General features: G+C 41.2%; 2 protein-coding genes and 1 pseudogene across 2 annotated transcripts in view; 1 reads left to right on the plus strand and 2 right to left on the minus strand.

Moving 5' to 3' along the window:
- LOC118854049 (long-chain-fatty-acid--CoA ligase 1-like) overlaps window positions 1-23,892 on the minus strand; it is a 101,228-nt gene that overhangs the window by 24,540 nt on the left and 52,796 nt on the right. Inside the window, exons 3-10 of the mRNA XM_036764354.1 lie at window positions 19,964-20,078; window positions 16,635-16,699; window positions 9,309-9,410; window positions 6,406-6,505; window positions 5,967-6,145; window positions 3,858-3,890; window positions 3,626-3,677; window positions 2,591-2,664 (exon numbers count right to left, since the gene is read on the minus strand). Coding sequence (XP_036620249.1) covers window positions 2,591-2,664; window positions 3,626-3,677; window positions 3,858-3,890; window positions 5,967-6,145; window positions 6,406-6,505; window positions 9,309-9,410; window positions 16,635-16,699; window positions 19,964-20,078 — 720 coding nt within the window. The remainder of the gene's footprint in view (window positions 1-2,590; window positions 2,665-3,625; window positions 3,678-3,857; window positions 3,891-5,966; window positions 6,146-6,405; window positions 6,506-9,308; window positions 9,411-16,634; window positions 16,700-19,963; window positions 20,079-23,892) is intronic.
- Window positions 22,396-22,818, minus strand: LOC118853221 (cyclin-dependent kinase 1-like). The gene has a single exon (XM_036763224.1). It carries the CDS (start codon window positions 22,816-22,818, stop codon window positions 22,396-22,398), a length of 423 nt encoding a protein of 140 aa, XP_036619119.1.
- On the plus strand, window positions 22,889-23,411 carry LOC118853222 (annotated as a pseudogene).

Consider the following 23,892-nt stretch of genomic DNA (forward strand, 5'->3'; position numbering starts at 1 on the left):
AAGGAGACCCAAAAAAATACTGAAGAAAATTACACCTTAAAAAATAGACTAACTCAAATGGCAAAAGAGTTCCAAAAAGCCAATGAGGAGAAGAATGCCTTGAAAGGCAGAATTAGCCAAATGGAAAAGGAGATCCAAAAGACCACTGAAGAAAATACTACTTTAAAAATTAGATTGGAGCAAGTGGAAGCTAGTGACTTGATGAGAAATCAAGATATTATAAAACAGAACCAAAGGAATGAAAAAATGGAAGACAATGTGAAATATCTCATTTGAAAAACCACTGACCTAGAAAATAGATGCGGGAGAGATAATTTAAAAATTATTGGACTACCTGAAAGCCATGATCAAAAAAAGAGCCTAGATATCATCTTTCAAGAAATTATCAAGGAGAATTGCCATGATATTCTAGAGCCAGAGGGCAAAATAGAAATTGAAAGAATCCACCGATCGCCTCCTCAAATAGATCCCAAAACCCCTAGGAACATTGTCACCAAATTCCAGAGCTCCCAGGACAAGGAGAAAAGACTGCTAGCAGCCAGAAAGAAACAATTTGAATATTGTGGAAAAACAATCAGGATAACACAGGACCTGGCAGCCTCCACATTAAGGAACCGAAGGGCTTGGAATACGATATTCCGGAGGTCAATGGAGCTAGGATTAAAACCAAGAATCACCTACCCAGCAAAACTGAGTATCATGCTCCAAGGCAAAATATGGATTTTCAATAAAATAGAGGACTTTCAAGCTTTCTCAGTGAAAAGACCAGAGCTAAATAGAAAATTTGACTTTCCAACACAAGAATCAAGAGAAGCATGAAAAGGTAAACAAGAAAGAGAAATCATAAGGGACTTACTAAAGTTGAACTGTTTTGTTTACATTCCTACATAGAAATATGATGTGTATGATTCATGAGACCTCAATATCATAGTAGCTGAAAGGAATATGCATATATATATATATATATGTTTATACATATATATACATATGTGTGTGTCTATGTATGTATATGTGTAGGTGTGTATATGTGTGTGTGTGTATATATATGTATATATATATATACACACACACACAAAGGGCACAGGGTGAGTTGAATATGAAGGGATGATATCTAAAAAAATAAAATCAATTTAAGGGATAAGAGAGGAATATATGGAGAGAGGGAGAAAGGGAGAGATAGAATGGGATAAATTATCTCACATAAAAGTGGCAAGAAAAAGTAGTTCTGTAGGAAGGGAAGAGGGGGCAGGTGAGGGGGAATGAGTACATCTTGCTCTCATTGGATTTGACCTGAGGAGGCAATACCATACACACTCAATTGGGTATCTTACCCCACAGGAAAGAAGGAGGAAGAAGATAAAAAAGGGGGGGATGATAGAAGGGAGGGCAGACGGGGGGAGGAGGTAATCAAAAACAAACACTTTCAAAAAGGGACAGGGTCAAGGGGGAAAATTCAATAAAGGGGGATAGGTTAAGAAGGAGCAAAACATAGTTAATCTTTCACAACATGAGTATTAAGGAAGGGTTTTACTTAATGATACCCATGTGGCCTATGTTGAATTGCTTGCCTTCTTAGGGAGGGTGGGTGGGGAGGGAAGAGGGGAGAGAATTTGGAACTCAAAGTTTTTAAAAACAGACATTCAAAAACAACAACAACAAAAATGTTTTTGCATGCAACTAGGAAATAATATACACAGGCAATGGGGCATAGAAACTTATCTTGCCCTACAAGAGAAGAAGGGAAAGGATGATGGGAGGGGAGTGGGGGGACAGATGGGAGGGCTGAGTGGGGAATGGGGCAACCAGAATATATGCCATCTTGGAGTGGGGGAAGGGTAGAAATGGGGAGAAAATTTGTAATTCAAACTTTTGTGAAAATCAATGCTGAAAACTAAATATAATAAATAAATTAAAAAAAAATTAAGACAAATGAATATTTTAGAAGGACTGCAAAAATCAGATATGTAAGGCTCAGTGGTGGACAAAGAGAATGTCTTTTGCTGGACAAAAGTGACATTGATTGTTCTGATACCACATCATCAAATAAGAGGATTGTCTAAGTGTAACTGGAAGTGAGCAGATAACAAACATATTGGTCAAGCATTAAAGGCACCTGGGATGACAAATTTTAACCTCTTCACAAGAAGATGGTAGATCTTGGGAAGTTGGGAGATCCATAGTATGAATGAGCCTACCCATCTGGCATTATTTAGCATCCTCAAAGGGATGCTGAAATGTCATCAGTCAAGCAGATATAACACATTTAGGCCTTCCTCTGTACTCTCTTTTGTTTTCTTAACAAAATCTTTATGGCAACATTCAAATGCAGTTTCACTGTCCAAGTTTTTAAGAGCTTTTACTGGCCAATCTGCCTCCATGGTGGCAGGCAGGAGTTGGGATGCAGGGTCATGAGACTGCCATTTTAGAGAAGGGGACCTTATGAGTGTGCTCCACCCACATCTTAATAAAAATTCCAAAATTGCCCATACTTCCAACTGGATCACCAAGGAACTATGGGCTTAACTACTTAAATTCTTGTGGCTTAATATCTCCTAATACAGATGGCCATTCTAGCATTTGCAAAGGTTACCTCTGCCACTTTCACAACAGCTGAACAGTTGCTCACTATATTTTCATGAGTGATCAATGCGCCTTTGGGATCTCCTGCAGAACAGAGTGGAAGCAGAAGAGAGTTAAAGCCAATGGTATACATTCTAAGGAAGATAATGACAACCGCATTAATCATAAGAGCTAGCAATTATTTGGCACCTACTATATGCCAGGAACTGCAAATATTCTCTCATTTGCTCCTCACAACAACCCTGGGAGGTACTGCTATGATTTTCATTTTACCACTGAGAAAACTGAGGCAGACAGAGGTTAAGTGATTTGCCCAAGGTCACACAGCTAGTAAGTGTCTAAAGCTGGATTTCAACTCAGCAAGATGAGTCCTTGGCTAAAAGGGCCAGCCCTCTGTCTACTGAGACACCCAGCTAAGATTGATAGCAGTTTGGAAAACACAAGTCCAGTAAGTCAAGGCCTTCAATACCTGTCATACCCTGTCCCACCACCAACCAGGCCCTCTGCCAAAATCCAGGGGCTGGGCTCAGTAAACTTTACCATTGGTGATATGTGTGTGGCCCTGTTTTGAATGGTGGATAGCAGGAAGGGAAAAGCAGGGATTCCTACACTCAAAATCACCCTAAGGCATCACCTGCCTTAGAGAATGGGTACATTCATCAAGAATTATTTGAGACCTTACTGAATGAGGTGTCACACACCTGCATTCCCCAATGCGCTGGAATCAGATTAAGATGTATTTGGGAAATATTCAAGAAGAGAAAAAAACCAGTAAAACCTAGATAAAAGCATTTTAAAATGAAGTCAGCATGCAGCCCACGGATCCTTAGGTGGCCGCCATTTTTGTTTGAGTTTGACACTTTTGTTCTACTAGAGGCTTAAAGTTTTCTAGGAAACACTGAGAAGGCACACTGTGGCCAGGCCAGGTGGCCTCCACAACCTATCTACTGCATTCAGTAACAAGGGTGAGAGAGGGGCTTCATTCTCTGAAAGAAGCACAAACCTTCCAGTTTCTATACAAAGCCTCTCCCATTTCAAAACTTACCTGTTGTCCCACTGGTGAAACAAATCACGGCAAGGTCACCAGGCGACGGAGGCTAAAATGGTTAGGAACAAATTTAGTACAAGCCTGAAGAAGCCAGTCAAGGATAACATTCCAGGGAGGCTAAGGGCTCTACTGCTTTCCTGAGATGACTTGGTTGTTTTCATGTCACAGAACGGAGGTAGCTCTGAGGGGACAACAAAAGTCTGGTGGGATGATTTCCTTGCACACGTACCTTTGGCTTCCTCCTGTTAGCTCTTCCCAGGTCCTAAAACAGAAATGAGGGAAAATAGGATACAAGTTACCATTTGGTCTGGTCTTGATGGGAGGTGCCAAGGGCTGTGCTAGGTGTAAGACATAGATACAGAGAAGTGTAAATGTTCAGGGAAATGCTAACCAGGTGCTTTGGTATCCTTCCCTTAATAGCTAACTCCTCAATGAGGAAAGCTTAATTTCCTGAATCAAATAACTATAGTAGTTGGGATTAAACTAAATCTGAACCTAATTAAGCACTACTCTTCACTTTCCTAAATAGATTCTACTGTTCTTATGTAAGAGGTGTTAAGGTCTCTAATGTTGGAAACAAACCGTATTATTTGAAGATGGTAAATGTTCTGCCTAATTTAAATATAAATTTCTCCTGACACAACGTCCTTTGATAGAATTTTTTTCCAGCCTAGGAGGTATGACTTTCAGACACCCTCTTTAATAATTTGTGTGTGTGCATAGGAGGACATGGATGCCGTACACACATACATGCATATACACTCTGTGTGTGTACACAGACACACAATCCTGCCAGCTAGTGCAATGCCATACATAAGTTTAGTTCATTGAAAGAGGCAAAAATAAAACAGAAACAGATCCTCCACAAGAGAGAGACTTAAGTGTCAGTTCAGCCTGAAGAGATCCAACTACCTCTAGCTTTCACACCCGCGAGGTGTGAGGTTCTAGAAATCTGTATTTGCAGGAATCTTCCCCTCTCCACCCAGCCACCTTTAGAAAGAGAAATGATTGCTGAAAAGAGAAACTCTCAGGAGGGCACATTGAGGGGGACATACTCCTAAAAGACTATTCTAAATAGCTTCCTGCTTTTCAGACATCTAGGAAGTGACTATCTGGGTTGACTATACCATGAACTAAGAATAATAGCTCATTTTTGTGATGCTTTTTCAAGTCTGCCAACTGCTTTTATCTCCTTCAGTTCTCACGACCCCCTGTGACATAGTGCTATTATTTCCATCTTCCACGAGGAAACGGAAGCTCAGACAGGTCGACTGACTTAGCTAGAGTCACAGGTTCCTAGGACCCCGGATTCACGACATGGAAGGGACCAGGAGGTCTATCTAGTCAAACCCCCTCACTTCATACTTGAGAGAACTTAGGGCTAGAGAGGTTGACTTTCTCAAGGTCACATAGGTAGCATCAGAAGTGGGGATTAACCTATTTTATCCTGATATTGGGAAAGATTGAAGTCAAAAGAAGATGGGATGGCAGAGGGTAAGATGGATGGTGTCACAGAAACAATAAACAGGAGCTTGGGCAGACTTTGGGACATAGTAGAGGACAGAGGGGCTTGGAGCGCTATGGCCCATGGGGTCACAAAGAATTGGACACGACTCAACAATAACAACAACCACCTGGCTCCAATCTCTTTCAAGAACACCTTTCAGACTTCCAGTTTGTGGAAACCTGAAAGTCTAATTCACATTCAAAAAGGCAGAGAAGGCTTGAGTTACTTTAGGAAGTCTGACTACAAGCAGTCTACAAATCACAAGTACCTTCTCATGGTCTTGGACCACAATACGTACTCTATACCTAAATGTTTGGCTACTTCTATGTTCATCACAAGGTGTTTTCTTTCAGTATAAAGTCTATTGGACACGTATAAGTTGTATGTCCAGACACAGAGAAGGATTTCTACTTTCTTGGTTACATGACTGGGCTAGGGAAAATGACCAACCCACCTTAGAAGTACTGTCTATATCCATGGAACAGGATAAAGCCAATTGGCACACACAAGGATTAAAAGGCACGACTTTACCTTTCTTGGGCTATGATACTTGGGCCAAGGAGCCAATTAAACCCTTGGTAAAAAATCCACACATAGAAAGCAGGGGTGAGATAGTGGGGAAATCATTGGATTTAGAAATTAGGGAACCTCCATCCTGGTCATACCTTTATCACTAACTAGTTGCGTGATCTCTGGCGAGTCACTTAATTTCTTTAGGTCTCAGTTTCCTCATCTGAAAAGCAGGTGAACTTGATGATCATCCCCTGAGGTCTTTTTCAGCCCTAGCATGCTATGATTCCCTATGACAGCAGAACAGTCCTAGGTGATTACCTCGAATGCTTTCATGCTCATTATTTCCACCCCACATTTCTTGCCTCGTTCCACGACATCACTATCAAAGGGATCCATGATGATTATGGTTTTGAGACCTGGGGTTAGCTTGTTTTCTACAGAGTCTAACATGAGGTTGGCTTTCTCTGGCTTATCCACAAAAACCAAAGACAGTTCAGCTGGAAGAGAAATGATACAATTAAGATTAAATTTAGCACATTATTGAAGGTCCAAGTACTATTCAGTACCATGATACCACATATTCACTTCACATTAAAGCAGCATTAGATCCTTTTATCCTTTAAACAGATTGGACAATGCCATTAAAATACCACCCCCCCAAAACACACACACATTAAATGAAAGAGAAATAATCAAAAGAACCACGTTTAGTCAATTGTTAAACCAACATCCAGTTGAAAGAACACAAACAACTTACCTTTGTTAATTATGTATATGATTGCTTCATTTCCAAGAGTATCATAAAGAGGGACCACTACCATCGAGTAGGCATAGCAACCTTGTTGGATAATCACCCACTACATGGTGGGGGTCAGAAGAGAAAACAAAAGAAAAAGAAAAAAATGTCATAGAAGCATCATGTACTAAAGGATCATCTTAAAAACCTCTAGAGCTTCCTAATAAGGTTGTATGCAAGACACCATGCCGAGAATTATATAGAGGACAAAGCAGTGTAAAATGTATTTCCTGCCTTCAGGGGCTTACAGTCCAGGCAAGAAAACAAGGCAGAATTATATGGGAGTATGTGTGTGTGTGTGTATGTTAAGTTAAGTAATATGAGGATTCTACTGTGTGACATAAGAACTGAAAAAACTCAACCCAAATGCTCTTTTGGGCTACAAGGTACACAGAACTAGAGCAGCGGCAGTCCCTCCTGCCTATACCCTGGTCAGACAACATCCACAGTACTGTGTTCAGTTCTGGACCGTGCTTCTAGGAAGGATACTGAGAAGTGAAAGCAAGTCTAGAAGAAAGCAATTAGGGTGGCAAGAAGCCTGGAGATCATGCTCATTTCATGATCAGATTTGAAGAAACTGGGGATTTTTAGCCTGGAAAAAGGAAGACTTGGTGGGGATGGGGAGATAAGAGTCCTTCAAATACCTGAAGATAGTAATCTTATGGAAGAAGGCTCAGACCAAAGCATGGAAGCTGCAGAAAGGCACAAGTAATTTTGATGTAAGAAAAAACTAACCATTAGAGGTATCCACAGTGTCTAAGGTTGGGCTGGGGAAAAAAAAATGTAGATTCACTCAGTATATGCCCATTGTCTGCTGATTTGTACTTGGGAATGCTGCAAAGCTCCCATACCCCAGAAAAAATGGCAAAAAGTTAGCTAAAAGATCTCTGCTATAAGGTAGCTGTGTAAGGGTACCGTAAGTAAGCACGAGCACAGAGCAATTCCTGAAGAGTAAGAATGTGCTTTCTGTTGTTCTCGACCATTATGAGGTTTTACTTTAATACAGGACGTCCTGGATGTGTTGGGAATAAAAGCACTGAAGTTCCACAAAGATAGTTCCACTCTAGGAGGAGGAGGTATGGGTTTCCTGAAATGGTGGGTGTAGCACTAAAGCAGCATTCTAATGTGGCTCCCTGGCATGAAGTCAGGGACTCAATATGCTGGGAGTTCTTTCACTGTTTCAAAAAACCCTGCAGAAAAACAGTAACAAAAAACACCCCCACAGGCTGGCTAGACTCTGTGGAGTTCCACAAAGCACAATCTAAGGAGTAAATTCATTCAACAACTAACCTGAAGTCCCTAAACTGCTAATTAGCTAACATCCCAATTAGCTTACTCTTTCACCTGACACCAGAAGAGGTTTTCTTTACAATCACTAGGCCACATGGATCTGCACAACTCTGAGGGAATATGTGTCTACAAACCTGAATATAGATGTCATGTCTAGATTAAAGCCAGCCAATTTAGATCAAGAACTAGATGAAAATTCTACCTGCCTGATCTTAGAAATTGCTCATGAGGTTAAAAACACTCACTCCTCTGGTTTAGGAAAGGCAAAAATAGACAGGACAAGGTCTCCCAAAAGTCTTAGTGTAGTTTAAAGCTACTGGAACCGCAGTAAGACTTTTGGGACAACCAGTCTATACTCTTCTTGGGTGTCCCCTGACCCTTCTCCCCAACCCTGGCCCCATCTCTGTGTCTGTCTCTCTGTCTCTCTTTCTACCTCTCAATCTGTCACTCCCTTTCCCACACTGAGACAAAATTATGGACTACTTGAACAGGATTTCTCAATATAGAGTACAACATGTTTGCTCAAGGCATGAAGGCAGAAACATAATGCATCCCTGCAGAAAATGCTATTTTAATGTAGCATAAGAGAAGACAACTTAACCTATTAAGCAAGTGTGATTGTAACAAAAGAACAAAAAGGTAGCTACTGTTCTCTTATCAAGCATGCAACTTGCTATAATTTTTGCTTTATTATGAAATCATCCTTTGATAGGATAGCTAACTCATTCACTTATTGCATGTCTTTTCCGCACCATATTTAAGACCAAGAAGGAAATACAGATTTCTGCCTGAAGCATTTGGTTTTTGTATATGACAGATGACACGGTAAAGTGACAGCAAACCAGTCTAGATGGTCAAAAATCAGTGAGAGGAAGAATACTTTGAAGATGCTAAGATGGGTTAATGGTGCCATTTCTTAAATGGGAACTGCTCCTCTGATGACCAACTTAGTGGCAGAATAATTGTCAAATCACAACTGTTTGTAATTGGTGTTTAATTGATTTGCTCTGTGTTTGTATTGACATCTTGTATGACTGTCTGGTAGAAAGGATGTAATAAAATGCTGTGAGCTGAAAGTCAACACAGGCTAGTCAGTCCCAAGGCACTTTCTTTTGAGTTGTTGGCAATCCTGAAGGAATTTAATTTTTAACTTCTTTGATCTTACTAGAATGAAAATATCTTTTGCAGGAACAAATATGAGTAGTTTCATTGGAAAAATTTTATCTTGGTTTCTACCCACTTATACTAAGTTACAATTTTTAAATTTTTTTATTAAAGGCCTTAAACAAAGAAGTTTCCTCTCTGTCCAATATATGTTCTGAGGATTTGATAATAGATGTGTGATCAGGCATTGTTATTAGGGGGGACATTCACCAAAAGAACCTTTGTTTGAGTCCCCTTGAAATGCTAAGGCTTTATGTAAAGCCAGGCTCTCAGTAAGAGGCAGAGCACAAGACATAATTGTGTGTGAAAGCAGCTGAGAACTCTAATACTCCTCGGCATGACCAAAAATCAAGGCAAACCAAAAAGCTAACAACTAGGTGGTCAAACAGTCCATCCTTAATCATTAATACCTCAGGTCTATTTTGAGAAAAGATGCCAAAATATTGATCTGGTGATGCCTTGTAACCCTTCTGGAGCAGTGCTGAGCCCACACATTCGGCCTTGTCTGCAACCTGAAATAAAAGGAAATTCAGTAGAAGAATCCCACAGGAGGCACCCAGCAAGCATACAAATGTAGTCCTACTCAGTAAATGGCCAATTCATGATACAAAGACAGGGCTGAGGGGATGGAAGGAGATCTGTATCTCCCATTCAGATAGCAAAGGTTTCAGAAAGAGTTGCTCACAATTCTGCAAGGTAAGTGGAGTATTTTTATTTTCTTTATAGAGATAAGGAAATTCTAGCTCAGGGAGGTAGTTCCTTGCCTGTGATATTGCAGCAAGGTTTGGGGCCAGTTTTTGAACCCAGATCTGAAGTTCTTTTCACTATATCACACATGCATGCATAAGCAGGTATGTTTTGACTGACAGTTCTGCATTGAGTAAATTCAATTGCATCTGAAAACCTCAGAGCAGCTCCTCATTAAAGGAACTCATGTTGAATTCTCTTACAAAATAATCCACACTCCTAGCCATCAGTTTTCATTTTTGTGTTTCATATTTCCTCAACATGAAGCACCTTCGCGTGTCAATATTGGCTACGCAAAGCAGCCCAGGTTTTTTTATTTGGAGTAAATAGAGGATGAAACAGCATTGCTTTCAATGTCCCTTTTAAACAAGAGCAAAAAAGTTTTTTTTTTATTTTTTTAATGCAATTTATTTATTTAACATATTTGGTTTCCAGCATTGATTTTCACAACAGTTTGGATTACAAATTTTCTCCCCATTTCTGCCCTCCCCCCCACTCCAAGATGGCGTATATTCTGGTTGCCCTGTTCCCCAGTCAGCCCTCCCCTCTATCACCCCCCTCCCCTCTCATCCCCTTTTCCCTTCCTTTCTTGTAGGGCAAGATAAATTTCTACGCCCCATTGCCTGTGTATCTTATTTTTTAGTTGCATACAAAAAGTTTTTTTGTTTTTGAACATCTGATTTTAAAACTTTGAGTTCCAAATTCCCTTCCCTCTTCCCTTCCCACCCACCCTCCCTAAGAAGTTGAGCAATTCAACCTAGGCCACACATGTATTATTATGTATAACCCTTCCACAATACTCATGTTGTGAAAGGCTAACTACATTTTGCTCCTTCCCAACCCATCCCGCTTTATTGAATTTTCTTCCTTGACCCTGTCCCCTTTCCAAAGTGTTTGTTTTGATTACCTCCACCCCCATCTGCCCTCCACTCCATCATCCCCCTGCCTTTTATTTTTTTTTTTTATCTTCCTCCCTCTTCTTTCCTGTGGGGTAAGATACCCAACTGAGTATGTATGGTATTCCCCCTCAGGCCAAATCTGATGAGAGCAAGGTTCACTCATTCCCCCCTCACCTGCCCACTCCCTTCCTCTCCTAGAACTGCTTCCTCTTGCCACCTTTATGGGAGATAATCCACCCCATTCTATCTCTCCCTATCTCCCTCTCTCAGTAAGTTACTCTCTCATCCCTTAATTTCATTTTATTTCTTTTACCTATCTTCCCTTCATCCTCAACTCACCCTGTGTCTGCTCTCTCTCTTTTACATATATATATATATACACCTACATACACATACATACATATACACATAGATACATGCATACATACACATTCACTTATATATATACATAAACCTATATATATGCATATATATATGCATATTCCCTTCCACTACCCTAATACTGAGGTCTCATGAATCATACTCATCATCTTTCCATGTAGGAATGTAAACAAAACAGTTCAACTTTAGTAAGTCCCTTGCAATTTCCGTTTCTTGATTACCTTTTCATGCTTCTCTTGATTCTTGTGTTTGGAAGTCAAATTTTCTATTCAGTTCTGGTCTTTTCACTGAGAAAGCTTGAAAGTCCTCCATTTTATTGAAAGTCCATATTTTGCCTTGGAACATGATACTTAGTTTTGCTGGGTAGGTGATTCTAGGTTTTAATCCTAGCTCCATTGACCTCCGGAATATCGCATTCCAAGCCCTTCGATCTCTTAATGTAGAAGCTGCCAGATCTTGGATTATTCTGATTGGGTTTCCACAATATTCAAATTGTTTCTTTCTGGCTGCTTGCAGTATTTTCTCCTTGATCTGGGAGCTCTGGAATTTGGCAACAATATTCCTAGGAGATTTCTTTTTGGGATCTATTTGCGGAGGCGATCGATGGATTCTTTCAATTTCTATTTTGCCCTGTGGCTCTAGAATATCAGGGCAGTTCTCCTTGATAATTTCTTGAAAGATGGTATCTAGGCTCTTTTTTTGATCATGGCTTTCAGGTAGTCCAATAATTTTTAAATTATCTCTCCTGGATCTATTTTCCAGGTCAGTGGTTTTTCCAAGGAGATATTTCACATTGTCTTCCATTTTTTCATTCCTCTGGTTCTGTTTTATAATGTCCTGATTTCTCATAAAGTCACTAGCTTCCACTTGCTCCAATCTAATTTTTAAAGTAGTATTTTCTTCAGTGGTCTTTTGGACCTCCTTTTCCATTTGGCTAATTCTGCCTTTCAAGGAATTCTTCTCCTCATTGGCTTTTTGGAGCTCTTTTGCCATTTGAGTTAGTCTATTTTGTAAGGTGTTGTTTTCTTCAGTGTATTTTTCAGTATTTTTTTGGGTCTCCTTTAGCAAGTCATTGACTTGTTTTTCATGGTTTTCTCACATCCTTCTCATTTCTCTTCCCAATTTTTCCTCTACTTCTCTAACTTGCTTTTCCAAATCCTTTTTGAGTTCTTCTATGGTCTGGGGCCAGTTCATGTTTTTCTTGGAGGCTTTGGTTGTAGGCTCTATGACTTTGCTGTCTTCTTTAGGCTGTATGTTTTGGTCTTCTTTGTCACCAAAGAAAGAATCCAAAGTCTGAGACTGAATCTGGGCGCGTTTTCGCGTCCTGGCCCTATTCCCAACCAACTAACTTGGCCCTTGAGTTTTTCAGTGGGGTATGACTGCTTGTAGATTACAGAGTTCTATGTTCTACGTTTGGGGGGGAGGTGCCAGCTCTGTCAGAGCCGCACTCCTCCTTCCCCAAGGACCCCCAGTCCAGACTGGGCTCAGATCTTCAGCAGGCTGTGCACCCCTGCTGTGATCCGCCACTTAATTCCCCCCACCAGGTGGGCCTGGAGCCGGAAGTAACAACAGCTGTAGCTGCCCCACCTCCGCTGCCCCCGGGGCTGGAAGCCGAACCGCGAACTCCTTCCACTCCCGCAGCTTTTCCCACTAACCTTCTCCGCAGTCTTTGGTGTTTGTGGGTCGAGGGGTCTGGTAACTGCTCACATATTCAGGGCGCTAGGGCCCCCTCCGCCCGGCTTCTGGACTGGATCGTCCACGCCGCTCAGGCTTGGCTCTGCTCCACTCCGTTCCCAGCTCCCAGCTCCCAGCTCCCAGCTCCGTGTGGAATAGAGCTCACCCAGAGACTATCCGGGCTGTCCTGGGCTGGAGCCCTGCTTCCCTCTGCTGTTCTGTGGGTTCTGCTGTTCTAGAATTGGTTCAGAGCCATTTTTATAGGTTTTTGGAGGGACTCGGGTACGGAGCTCACTCTAGTCCGTGCTTACCAGCCGCCATCTTGGCTCCGCCCCCCAGAGCAAAAAAGTTTTAAATGCAGGACTGCCAAGTACAAATCCTCTGAATTACTATAGATATCATCATACCACTTCCACCCCTGATTATTCAGAAACCCAGGACGACCTAAACTGGAACTCAGAATCTTCCCGACTTCAAGTGTCCAGCTCCATCCATTGTAACAAGCTGCCTCTCAGGACAATTCAAGTACAGAGGCAGCTGGTGACCCAGTGAATAGAGCACTGGGCCTGGTGTCAGAAAGATCTGAGTTCAAATTCACCCTGAGACTTAATAGCTGTGTGCCTCTAGCCAAGTCATGTAACTTCTCTTTGCCTCAGTTTCCACAACTGTAAAATGGGGATAATAATAACTCTTACCTCTCAGGGTTGTTGTGAGGATGAAATGAGATAATAGTAAAGTGCTTAGCACAGTGCCTGGCACATAGTGGGTGCTTAGTAAATGCTTATTTCCTCCTTCCCTCTTGGCTGCATTCCCAACAACTATCTTCACAGCTTCTGGTGCCCTATACTTTGCCTATCTTTAAAACAAAACAAATAACAATAACAAAACCCCAAACTCTACCCCTACTCACATGATATTTCCTCAGGTGATTCTCTCTCTTTCTCTCTCTCTCTCTCTTCTTCACTAGCTACTCACTTCTCCTCTCCCCTTCCTCTCTTCAATCTCCTCTCCTCTCCTACTTCCTATTAAAACTGTGCCCTCCATGAGCCACCAGCTATAAATGGAATGGCCCTTTTTTCACTCCTTTTCCTTCTTAGGTTTCTGAAGGCTGGGGCCTGCTGACCAGGCACCTCTGGACTGCTTCTACCTTGCAAAGCCTCTTCTGCCTCCTCCTACCCTGTCCTCAAGGCCTCCCTGCCTTATTGAGCCTAATCATAGCTTGCCCGTTATAAGACCCTGTAAGTAATGGAATGTGTTCTCTGTAAAACCACCTCGTGAGGTGGGTAGGATAGACATTATACTATCCACTTTAATAACAGAAGAAGAAACCGAAGCTCAGAGGGGTCTCAGAGAGACCTGCCCGAAACCCCATGGCTCTAGCCAGGGGAATTCTCCTCAGACTTTAGTGGGGCTTCCAGTCAGGATCCTACTTTCATTCTGCTCAGAGGAGGGCAGATATTGGCCAGGCTGGATTAATTATCATCCCAGAGACTATTGTTAAGATTCTAATATTTACAACTGTGGAGAAGGGGGAGGGGGAGCACTCAGAAAAATATTTGCAATTTCAATTTTTAAAATTTGTTTTGTTAAGCTTAGTTTTATTTTTGAGGATGGGCCTTCCTATCTCAAGCAGGCCAGGAGTGCAGTGGCTACCCCCAAGCCCAGTCCTACTACTGACTGGCCCTCCCTTTCTAACCAGGGCCAGGCCAGCCCTTGGGAGAAAGCCCAGTCCCCTTCCTTATGACTCCTGCTCCCCTTCCCCCTGCTACTCACAGGGGCTTCACCATATTAGAGCCAGACTCGTGACTTCAGCTCAGAACTCCTGAGCTCCAGAAATCCACCAACCCCAGCCTCCTAGGAGGCAGAGATTATGGGTCCGGGTCACCAAGACCAGCAAGTTGTTTAATTTAGATATTCTTCAAAACCTAGTCTATAATATGTGAGCTAGGAAGTTCAGAAAACTCAGTAGTCCAAACAATGCAGAATACCTTGATATCCAGCATCATCAGAGAATGCAGTGTTCTTGGTAGAAAATGACAATGCTTTATACAGATTATTGCTATACATGCGTGTATGTAGATTATAGCTATATGTGTGTGTGTATAGATTATAGCTATAATGTGTACATATACATATTATAGCTATATATGTGTGTGTAGATTATCGTTATACATGTGTATGTGTATATAGACTATAGCCATATGTGTGTATGTATGTAGTTTTTAGCTATATGTGTGTATGCAGATTATAGTTCTACGTGTGTGTTCATATAGATTACAGCTATATATGTATACATACAGATATACATATATATATACATATAATATATGCTATATATAGATGCTGTGTGTGTATATTTTATATATATATATACATATATATATATATATATATATATATATATATATATATATATATATATGAGGAACTAGAGGATATATTTAAACACCACGATATTTGACACCAAAGATAAATTATTAAAATTTCCTTTGACAATTCAGAAAGCGCTTTAGTATACTGCAGGGCCTAAGTCCATCAATGCTATAAGGTTGCTGTTCACATAATAACAAAAACCAAAACTGTATCTCACATTCTCCGATGACGCAGTGTTTACAAATTATTTTCTTTGCAGCAACACTGTGAGGTAGGTAGTATATAAGTGGTATCAACCTCATTTTACAGATGAGGAAATACAAGTACAGGAGGTTAAAATGACTTCGCCAGGCTCATCTAGTTAAGACTCGCTGGTGCTGGGGGGTTTTATTCCAGATCCAGTATTCCTCATCATACCACAATTAAGAGAGTTCTGGTTGACAGAATGAACAAACTAAAAAAACAGTTTTTCTTAATGTAGTGAAAAACAAGCGTTCAAGGAAAAGATGTTCTCTATTTTAATTAAACTAAAGAGAATCTCCTTAGCACCATTCCCACACTGGGTCCTAAGAAGAATGAGGGGCTCTTTGCAGATCTTTTCACACTCCTATCCTAACACCTCCCACTGAAGATGAAAACTCTAAAATAAAAACTCTTTGGAAGCATTCTGTCAAAAATGCTGGATAGAGATGAAAACAAGGACTTTTTAAGCCTAAGCAGGAAAGACAAGTACATCACTAAACTTCTGGGTACCTAAGTGGCTAAAAACAGAGACCAGACCCACGCTCCAGCCTCCCCACTCCAATGGTCAGCCAAGGATACTCTGTTTGTAAAACCACTCTTAAACTAAGAGGGCCGGGCCACTGATTCTTGTGCCAATCGCAAATAGAAAACTTCATGGCTGTTCTCAAATTCATCTGGCTTCTTAAGCTGAATCTCAGATATTTGCTTATTTCTATACCCAGGGGTATTTGGGAGGGAGACTTTTTTAGGCAGCTGGGTTTCCTGGGGATGAAGTGCCCAATTTTCTGGGACTATTAAGCATGAAACATTCCCAAACCAACATTTCCAGCTGTTCCTAGGGCACCATCTGGCCTGGGGAAAAGCAGAGAGATCTACATTTGTGGCAAACAACACCACCCTGCCTTCCCCATCAACTTGACCACCCTCTGTAAAAGTTTTATAGCTCAGTTAAATCCCTCTCCATCCATAGTACAACTACTTCAAGCTGGTTCCAGCCAGGACTCAGAGTGCCCTGAGGGTGGGGTGTCCAGGAGGGAGTTGTCCATGGTGCCAATATTTCCTTTGTTTCCAAATTCATGAAGAATCTCACTCTTCAGGCACCAGCCGACACCTTCTAAGCACTTTCTTTAGGCACCTGTGCTATTTCCCAAGATTGGATCAGGACAAACACCATTCCAGGTTCAAATATGAGAGGTGGAATCAGGATCGGCCTGCGGGACCTGGGCTCTAATACTGAGCCACTCATCAGCCCTCTCTATGCACTCATTCACCTTGATAGATCTTAGTTTTTTCCATCCGTAAAATAAGTAAATTGGTGATTTCTAATTTCTTCTAGCTCTACAAACATTCTACATAATGCACCGAGTATTAAATGACACGTGTGTAGCCTGAATGAGGTATGAAAACACAGACTCTTACCTCTTTATACGAGATCCACTCATATGGTTGATTGGGTTTCCGAGAGCCTAAACAAGGGCCATTATCTAAAAATAATTGTCAAAAAGGAAGACATTTTAAAACAAAGCATTATCCTTAGCTTTGCATTATTACCTGGTAGTTGGGTTTAGATCTAGGCTTCATTGTTGTTTTAAGGAAACAACAACATAAATTATTCCTATGCTCTGTTTGGTTTAGTCATGTTCAGTGTTCTAGTGCAAATTCAGAAAAGACAGAGATTACCTTAGGTATTTCTTTAGTCTCGTGATTTATTCAAGCTCATAAAAGCTTCGGGGTGGGGTGGGGAGTCTTAGTGGCAAATCCTATTGGCCAAGAATTTAGGTTCTTAACAGGAAGTGGAAAGTCTTGGTCACAGGAGGAGGAAAAAGACAAGACATAAGGTTAAGGAAATGAAGGTGGGACCTCAGAGGCAAAGGTCAGGAGATCTTGGGTCTCTTGAGTTGTGTTTTCCAGATTTGGTAAGAGAGGAAAAATGTTTAAGTTGGCTTTGTGGGCAGGTGGTGTTGGCAAGAAGAAGTAAATTCATAACACATTCACACTAAGGAAGGGAGTGATAATGTAGATAATCCAAAATCCATTGCTCCTTGATTTTGGAATGGTGGTGACTTTTTCCAATTAGGCTAATTTCATTTGTATCCTCTTGCAACACCCTGATGACTGAAGAAGCCATTGCACAAGTGGGCAAAGTCTAAGTTTAATTTTTTTTGGACAGTACTCCACATTCAGATACTAACCAAAAGCTGTCCATATGCGCTAAGGGATTTTTTTTTTTTGCAATTTGGGTAAGTCACTATGCCTTCTAGGCCATGGTTTCCTACTGACAGCAAGCACTTTTGTCTTTTGCCTTTTGTGTGTCACCGGTACTTAGCACAGGGGTCTGGCACATAGTAGGTGCTTAATAAGTACTTGAGTGACTGAGGGGGTTGACCTGGATGATAATCGTGGCAAAGTCTCTTTCAGGTGGAAATGTGCCATCCAATGAGCCTATGAACTTGAACTTTATGTTATACTAACTCTCCACAGTTCTGCCAGCCCCTTCTCAGTCTTGTCCACAAGAGCTAAGTTAAAAGCAACAGGAGAACACCTGTCAGTAGTGGATAGTACACGGAAAGTTTGTGTGCATTTCTGTTTAGCCAACTGTCATGCATCCCACAACATCAATGAAGCTTTGAGTGCATACTAGCATGTATAATAAAAAAATTCCCTAGGCTGGCAATCAAGAGACCTGTATTCTAGCCCTGACTCTGTTATCAATGGGAGAAATGATATTGGAAAATTCACTTAGTTGTTCTATGTAAGGAGAGATAATTTAAAAATTATTGGACTACCTGAAAGCCATGATCAAAAAAAGAGCCTAGATATCATCTTTCAAGAAATTATCAAGGAGAACAGTCCTGATATTCTAGAATCAGAGGGGAAAATAGAAATTGAAACAATCCACCAATCGCCTCCTGAAAAATATCAGAAAAAAGAAAACTCCTAGGAATATAGTCACCAAATTGCAGAGCCCCAGATTAAGGAGAAAATATTGCAAGCAGCCAGAAAGAAACAATTTGAGTATTGTGGAAACACAATCAGAATAATCCAAGTTCTAGCAGCTTCTACATTAAGGAATTGAAGGGCTTGGAATATGATATTCCAGAGGTCAGTGGAGCTAGGATTAAAACCAAGAATCACCTACCCAGCAAAACTGAGTAACATGCTCCAAGGCAAAATATGGATTTTCAATATAATAGAGGACTTTCAAGCTTTCTCAGTGAAAAGACCAGAGCTGAATAGAAAATTTGACTTTCCAACACAAGAATCAAGAGAAGCATGAAAAGGTAAGCAAGAAAGAGAAATCATAAGGGACTTACTAAAGTTGAACTGTTTTGTTTACATTCTTACATGGATAGATGATATGTATAATTCATGAGACCTCAGTATTAGGGTAGCTGAAGGGAATATACATATATAGAGAGACAGAGGGCACAGGGCGAGTTGAATATGAAGGAATGATATCTAAAAAAATAAAATCAAATTAAGAGATGAGAGAGGAATATATTGAGAGAGGGAGAGATAGAATGGGGTAAATTATCTCACATAAAAGTGGCAAGAAAAAGGAGTTCTGTAGGAAGAGAAGAGGGGGCAGGTGAAGGGGAATGAGTGAATCTTGCTCTCATTAGGTTTGACCTTAGGAGGGATTAACATACACACTCGATTTGGTATCTTACCCCACAGGAAAGAAGGAGGAAGGAGATAAAATGGGGGATGATAGAAGGGAGGGCAGATAGGGGGAGGAGGTAATGGAAAAGAAACACTTTCAAAAAGGGACAGGGTCAAGGGAGAAAATTGGATAAAGTGGGATAGGCTAGGAAGGAGTAAAATATAGTCAGTCTTTCACAACATGAGTACTGTGGAAGGGTTTTACATAAATATATGCATGTGACCTGTGTTGAATTGCTTGCCTTCTTAGGGAGGTTGGGTGGGAAGGGAAGAGGGGTGAGAATTTGGAGCTCAAAGTTTCATAAACAGATGTTCAAAAAAAGTTTTTGCATGCAACTAGGAAATAAGATATACAGGCAATGGGGCATAGAAATCTATCTTGCCCTATAAGAAAGTAGGGGAAACAGGGATGGGGAGAGTGGGGTGACAGAAGGGAGGGCTGACAGGGAAATGGAGCAACCAGAATATATGCCATCTTGGAGTGGGGGGGGAGGGTAGAAATGGGGATAAAATTTGTAATTCAAACTCTTGTGCAAATCAATGCTGAAAACAAAAAATATTAAATAAATAAATAGAAGAAACCTTAAAAAGTACAAAAAAGAAAGATAATAAAAAAAATGTTCAAATGGACTATTTGTGCCTGGCCTGTGGTAGTGCCCTCTGAGCTCATACTGGACTGGTCAGCCACAGGAACTCGCTGTGCCTTGACCCCACCATCATGATGTCACTGGTCCTCTTCAAGCACAAAGGAGGAACAATGAATAATAATAATAATAGCTAACATTTACACACTGCTTTGAGGTTTGCAACATGCTTTGTGTGTTATTTTATTAAATAGCAGAGGAGATAACAAAATGAAATCTGAGCTTACTAGCTGAGGGATTACTCTAGAAGTGAGGGGATAACAGCATCATCACCACCACGATGTCATTGGGTAGCATGGACCCCCGCATCTGTCACAGTGTCCTCCCAGTGCTCAATCAGAGTAAATGGGGTGGGGGTGAGACCAGGGCTGATTTTTTATCAATCACTAAAAGCTTCATGACAACACGGATCTGTCACCAAAATTCAACATAACTGCTTACTTGACACCTGTACACCCCTCTGGAAGGTTTCATACAGTGTTGTTACATCATCATAGAGAAACAACAATGGCTCATCACTGTCCAGCATAGCGGATCTCCTTGCACCATCAGTCCCCTGGTAAAAAGACAGAAGAGAAGGTAGATGGGGGGGGAAGGAGAAACAGAAATATACACACACACACACACACATATATATATATATATATGTATATATATATATATATATATATGTAAATATCCCAACAAAAAAGTCACCTGAGTGCCCTATTCAAAGAAGATGCTTCATAAATATTTGTTTCAAGGAAAGAAACGAAGATTCTCTTTATTAATTAAAGTTATTGATTGACTTAACCAGTGTTTCAGTTATGAAGAGTGAAGCCAAACTGGGTGTATCATTAAGGCAGAATTCATGACTTCAAAGATAACCATGAATATTCCTGAATAGTCCAGAATCGCAGGATATAAGGAATTCTCTAAGTAGAAGGCAGAGGAGTTCATGCATTTATTGAAATTCAAAAGTAGCAGACCCACAGACCAGTGTCCCCAATTTGACATCCTGACAAGAGCCTTCCAAAACCAGTATACCCATCTCACAATAGTGACCAGGAGGCCACAGAAAAACATTATGGCAGCAAACCAAGCCATACTGCTGCTTCCCCCCCTCCAATGCCAGGGCCATTCAGCAAGAAGACCGCTCACTGGCCTCAAGCCCCTGCCCAGCACTCTCAGGTCTCCACGAGGGTCAGTCCTGCTTTTTTGTAGCACCTGCCACCATCTTCGCTGCTTCTGCCATTTTTGCCGCAATCTCCAAGCTGTGTTCCAGCTAGCTGACTGCTTCCTCTCTCCTTCAGCTCTTAACTGCTCTCACCAACTGCCTCTTAGCTTTGCTCCAACTGTTCAGTAAGCTCATCCCAGCACAGGCTCCATGTCATCACTGGACCAGAACTCAGGTGCCTACCATTGGCTCCAGTCCTAGCCACTCCCCCCAGGACCCTGAGAGCCCCACCCCTGAAGCCCACTCAAATGGGCAGGGAAGATCTTCCCATTCACCGATTGCCTTTACACTGGGACTCCCTACTTAGTGGCTCACCAGAACCACCAGGTACGGTAGACAATCCTAAAGAGAGGGACTTTGCTCACCTCCATGAACTAATCATAGCCCTGCCAGGAAAGGCCTACAAATGACACAAATCAGCAGGGCAGCAGGGTGGGGAAATGGGAAGCAGGCTGGCTTTAGAGTTAGGAAGATCTGGGTTCATATCATTGTGTGACTGTTCCTTGTTGGCTGGTCACCTACTCCCCCTAAGTCTCAGCATCCTCATCTGTAAAATGGGGGATGATAATGGTAACTACCTAACAAGGTTGTTGTGAGAATTAAATGAGATAAGTGCTTTGCAAACCTTAAAGCAGCACATTGATATTAGCCCTGGGGTTTATCAAGGAGTGAGTCTTCTCCATGACAAGTCTGAAAATTTCTGAACATTGTAGAGATAACGTCTTGTCTCTCTGCCTTTATCTTTTACAGAATCAGCCCTTCTTTAATGCTAAAAGGATACACAGTCAACATTTAAAATTAGCAACTGATTTACGTTCCTTCTAAATTTTCTTTTGAGGGGGCACTGGAGAGGGACTTAAAATATCCTAAATTAGGAGAATAAAACATTCACAAATTACTGGTAATAACAGTACAGAGACGCTCAATGGCCTCGGAAGAGTTATATGTTATTTGAAAATGTGACAACTCCTCCCCATTCATAAACATACTACCTTGCAGAAAAAAAATCTTTGAGTCCTAATGTCAACAAAACATGTGTGTGTGTGTGTGTGTGTATCTATATCCCCTAACACTAAACCATGGGTCCTAAGTCAAGAATGCATAACTTGCAGCTGTCACATGACAGGTACCTTTAACTCTTGTAGAATGAGACAGAAGGTTCAACTTAAACTGGGGTGTAGGAGGGGGCTATAAACCCATGCTAGGACAGGTGGAATGGAAAACATACATTTAATCTGGAGTCAAAAGAATTGGGTTCCAATCTTACTCTTTTTGTTTGCAACCTATATAACCTTGGGAAGGTCACTTAATCCCTCCAGGCTTTAATTTTCTCATCTTTAGACAGTCAGAAGACCTGAGTTCAAATTCTACCTGTGTGACCATGGTCAAGTCACTTAACCTCTGTTTCAGTTTCCTCATCTCTAAAATAAAGACAGTAATAGCATCTACCTCATAGGACTGTTGTCAGGCTCAAACAAGACAATGTTTGTTAATATTTGTTAAGTGCTTAGTACTCTGGTTCATAAATGCTTCTTTCCATCCCCCTAGCCCACTCCCCCAAAAAGGGAAAGGTTAGACAAAATGACTATTATTTGAACCCCAATCAGGGCAGGGTACTGGCCCCTTACCCATACCATATAGTCTGCCTGCAGCCAGACTATACAAAGCAGACTAGAAACACTGGCCCAGGTTTCAAATATCTGTGAAGAACTCTTCTTGAGTGACAAAAGACAATGCCTTGTAAGATTTGGTACAGATAACTTTTAACAAGTGAAGAATCCATATACTGGCCAGGAGGCATGGAATCCAAGTATTTCTTGAGGTCCATAGAGGGAAATTCAAAAATGAGGTAGAGTCTAGCATCCTGCATGAGTACATCTTGAAGGCTGACAATGTTAGGATGACGAAGTTCTTTCAACAGAGAAATTTCTCCAATTGAAGTACTTGGAACGCCCTCCTCCTCACTCTCTAATCTGATTTTCTTCATTGTTACCACCTGACCTGTAGTTTTATGTTGATCCTTATATACAACACCATAGGTACCTTCCCCAATTCTCTCAATTTTTGTGTAGTCTTCCATAGCTATTCAATATGCTGGAGACTCAGAGGAGGCCGAGGCCGAAGGGGCGGCGGCCCTGGCTGCAGCTACAACAGAAGGGTCTCGTCCGCCTCAGCTCCCGGGACGCCTGTTAATAGATGATAAAGGTGTAATCAAGCTAGCCGACTTTGGACTTGCACAGGCCGATAAGGGTCTATACACACGAGGTGGTAACACTGTGGTACTGGTCTCCAGAGGTGTTGCTGGGGTCTGCCAGATATTCCACTCCCGTAGACATTTGGAGTATAGGCACAATGTTTGCCGAATTAGCAACCAAGAAGCCACTTTTCCATGGGGATTCCAAAATTGACCAGCTGTTCCGAATCTTCAGGGCTTTGGGGACTCCTAATAATGAAGTGTGGCTGGAAGTTGAGTCTCTGCAGGATTGTAAGAATACATTCCCCAAGTGGAAACCAGAAAGTTTGACGTTGCATGTCAAGAACCTCGATGAAAACGGCATAGATCTGCTCTCTAAAATGTTGGTCTATGATCCTGCCAAACGAATTTCTGGCAAAATGGCATTGAACCATCCCTATTTTAATGACCTGGACAGTCAGATTAAGAAGCTCTAGTGGTCCAGCCCAGTGATTCCCGGGGTTTTGTATCAAGAATGGATAGTCCTCTTGTAATGTTAAACTCTGTCAACATTTGTCTTTATATGTGTGTTTCCTATCTTTGTTGTAAAATTGAAGCTGTCCTCTGTTTTTCTAGGTGTTGCAAAAAACTGTAAATATCATTACAATGAGTAATGCTCTGTGTAGATCTCATCAGTATAGCTGTTTTGTTTTCTATAAATAAAACTGTAAATCCAGCATTGATATGCAGGGCGTGGGGGAAGTTGGAGCTAATTTTAAAACAATATTCTCCTAGAGTTTTTGCACATTTGGGATGTTATTTAGGAGCATAAATCAGACTCAAATTTTATTATGTTATAAAATATCTTAAGACCCTTTTCTGGGTATTTGTATGTTTAAATTGAATTCGATTGCCTACAACATTTGAAATTTAAATTTGTCTTAGCATCAAAACCAACTTTGTGATTTTTATTGATGGGCG

This window comes from Trichosurus vulpecula, chromosome 6 (assembly GCF_011100635.1).
Source record: "Trichosurus vulpecula isolate mTriVul1 chromosome 6, mTriVul1.pri, whole genome shotgun sequence".
Taxonomy (NCBI): Eukaryota; Metazoa; Chordata; class Mammalia; order Diprotodontia; family Phalangeridae; genus Trichosurus; species Trichosurus vulpecula.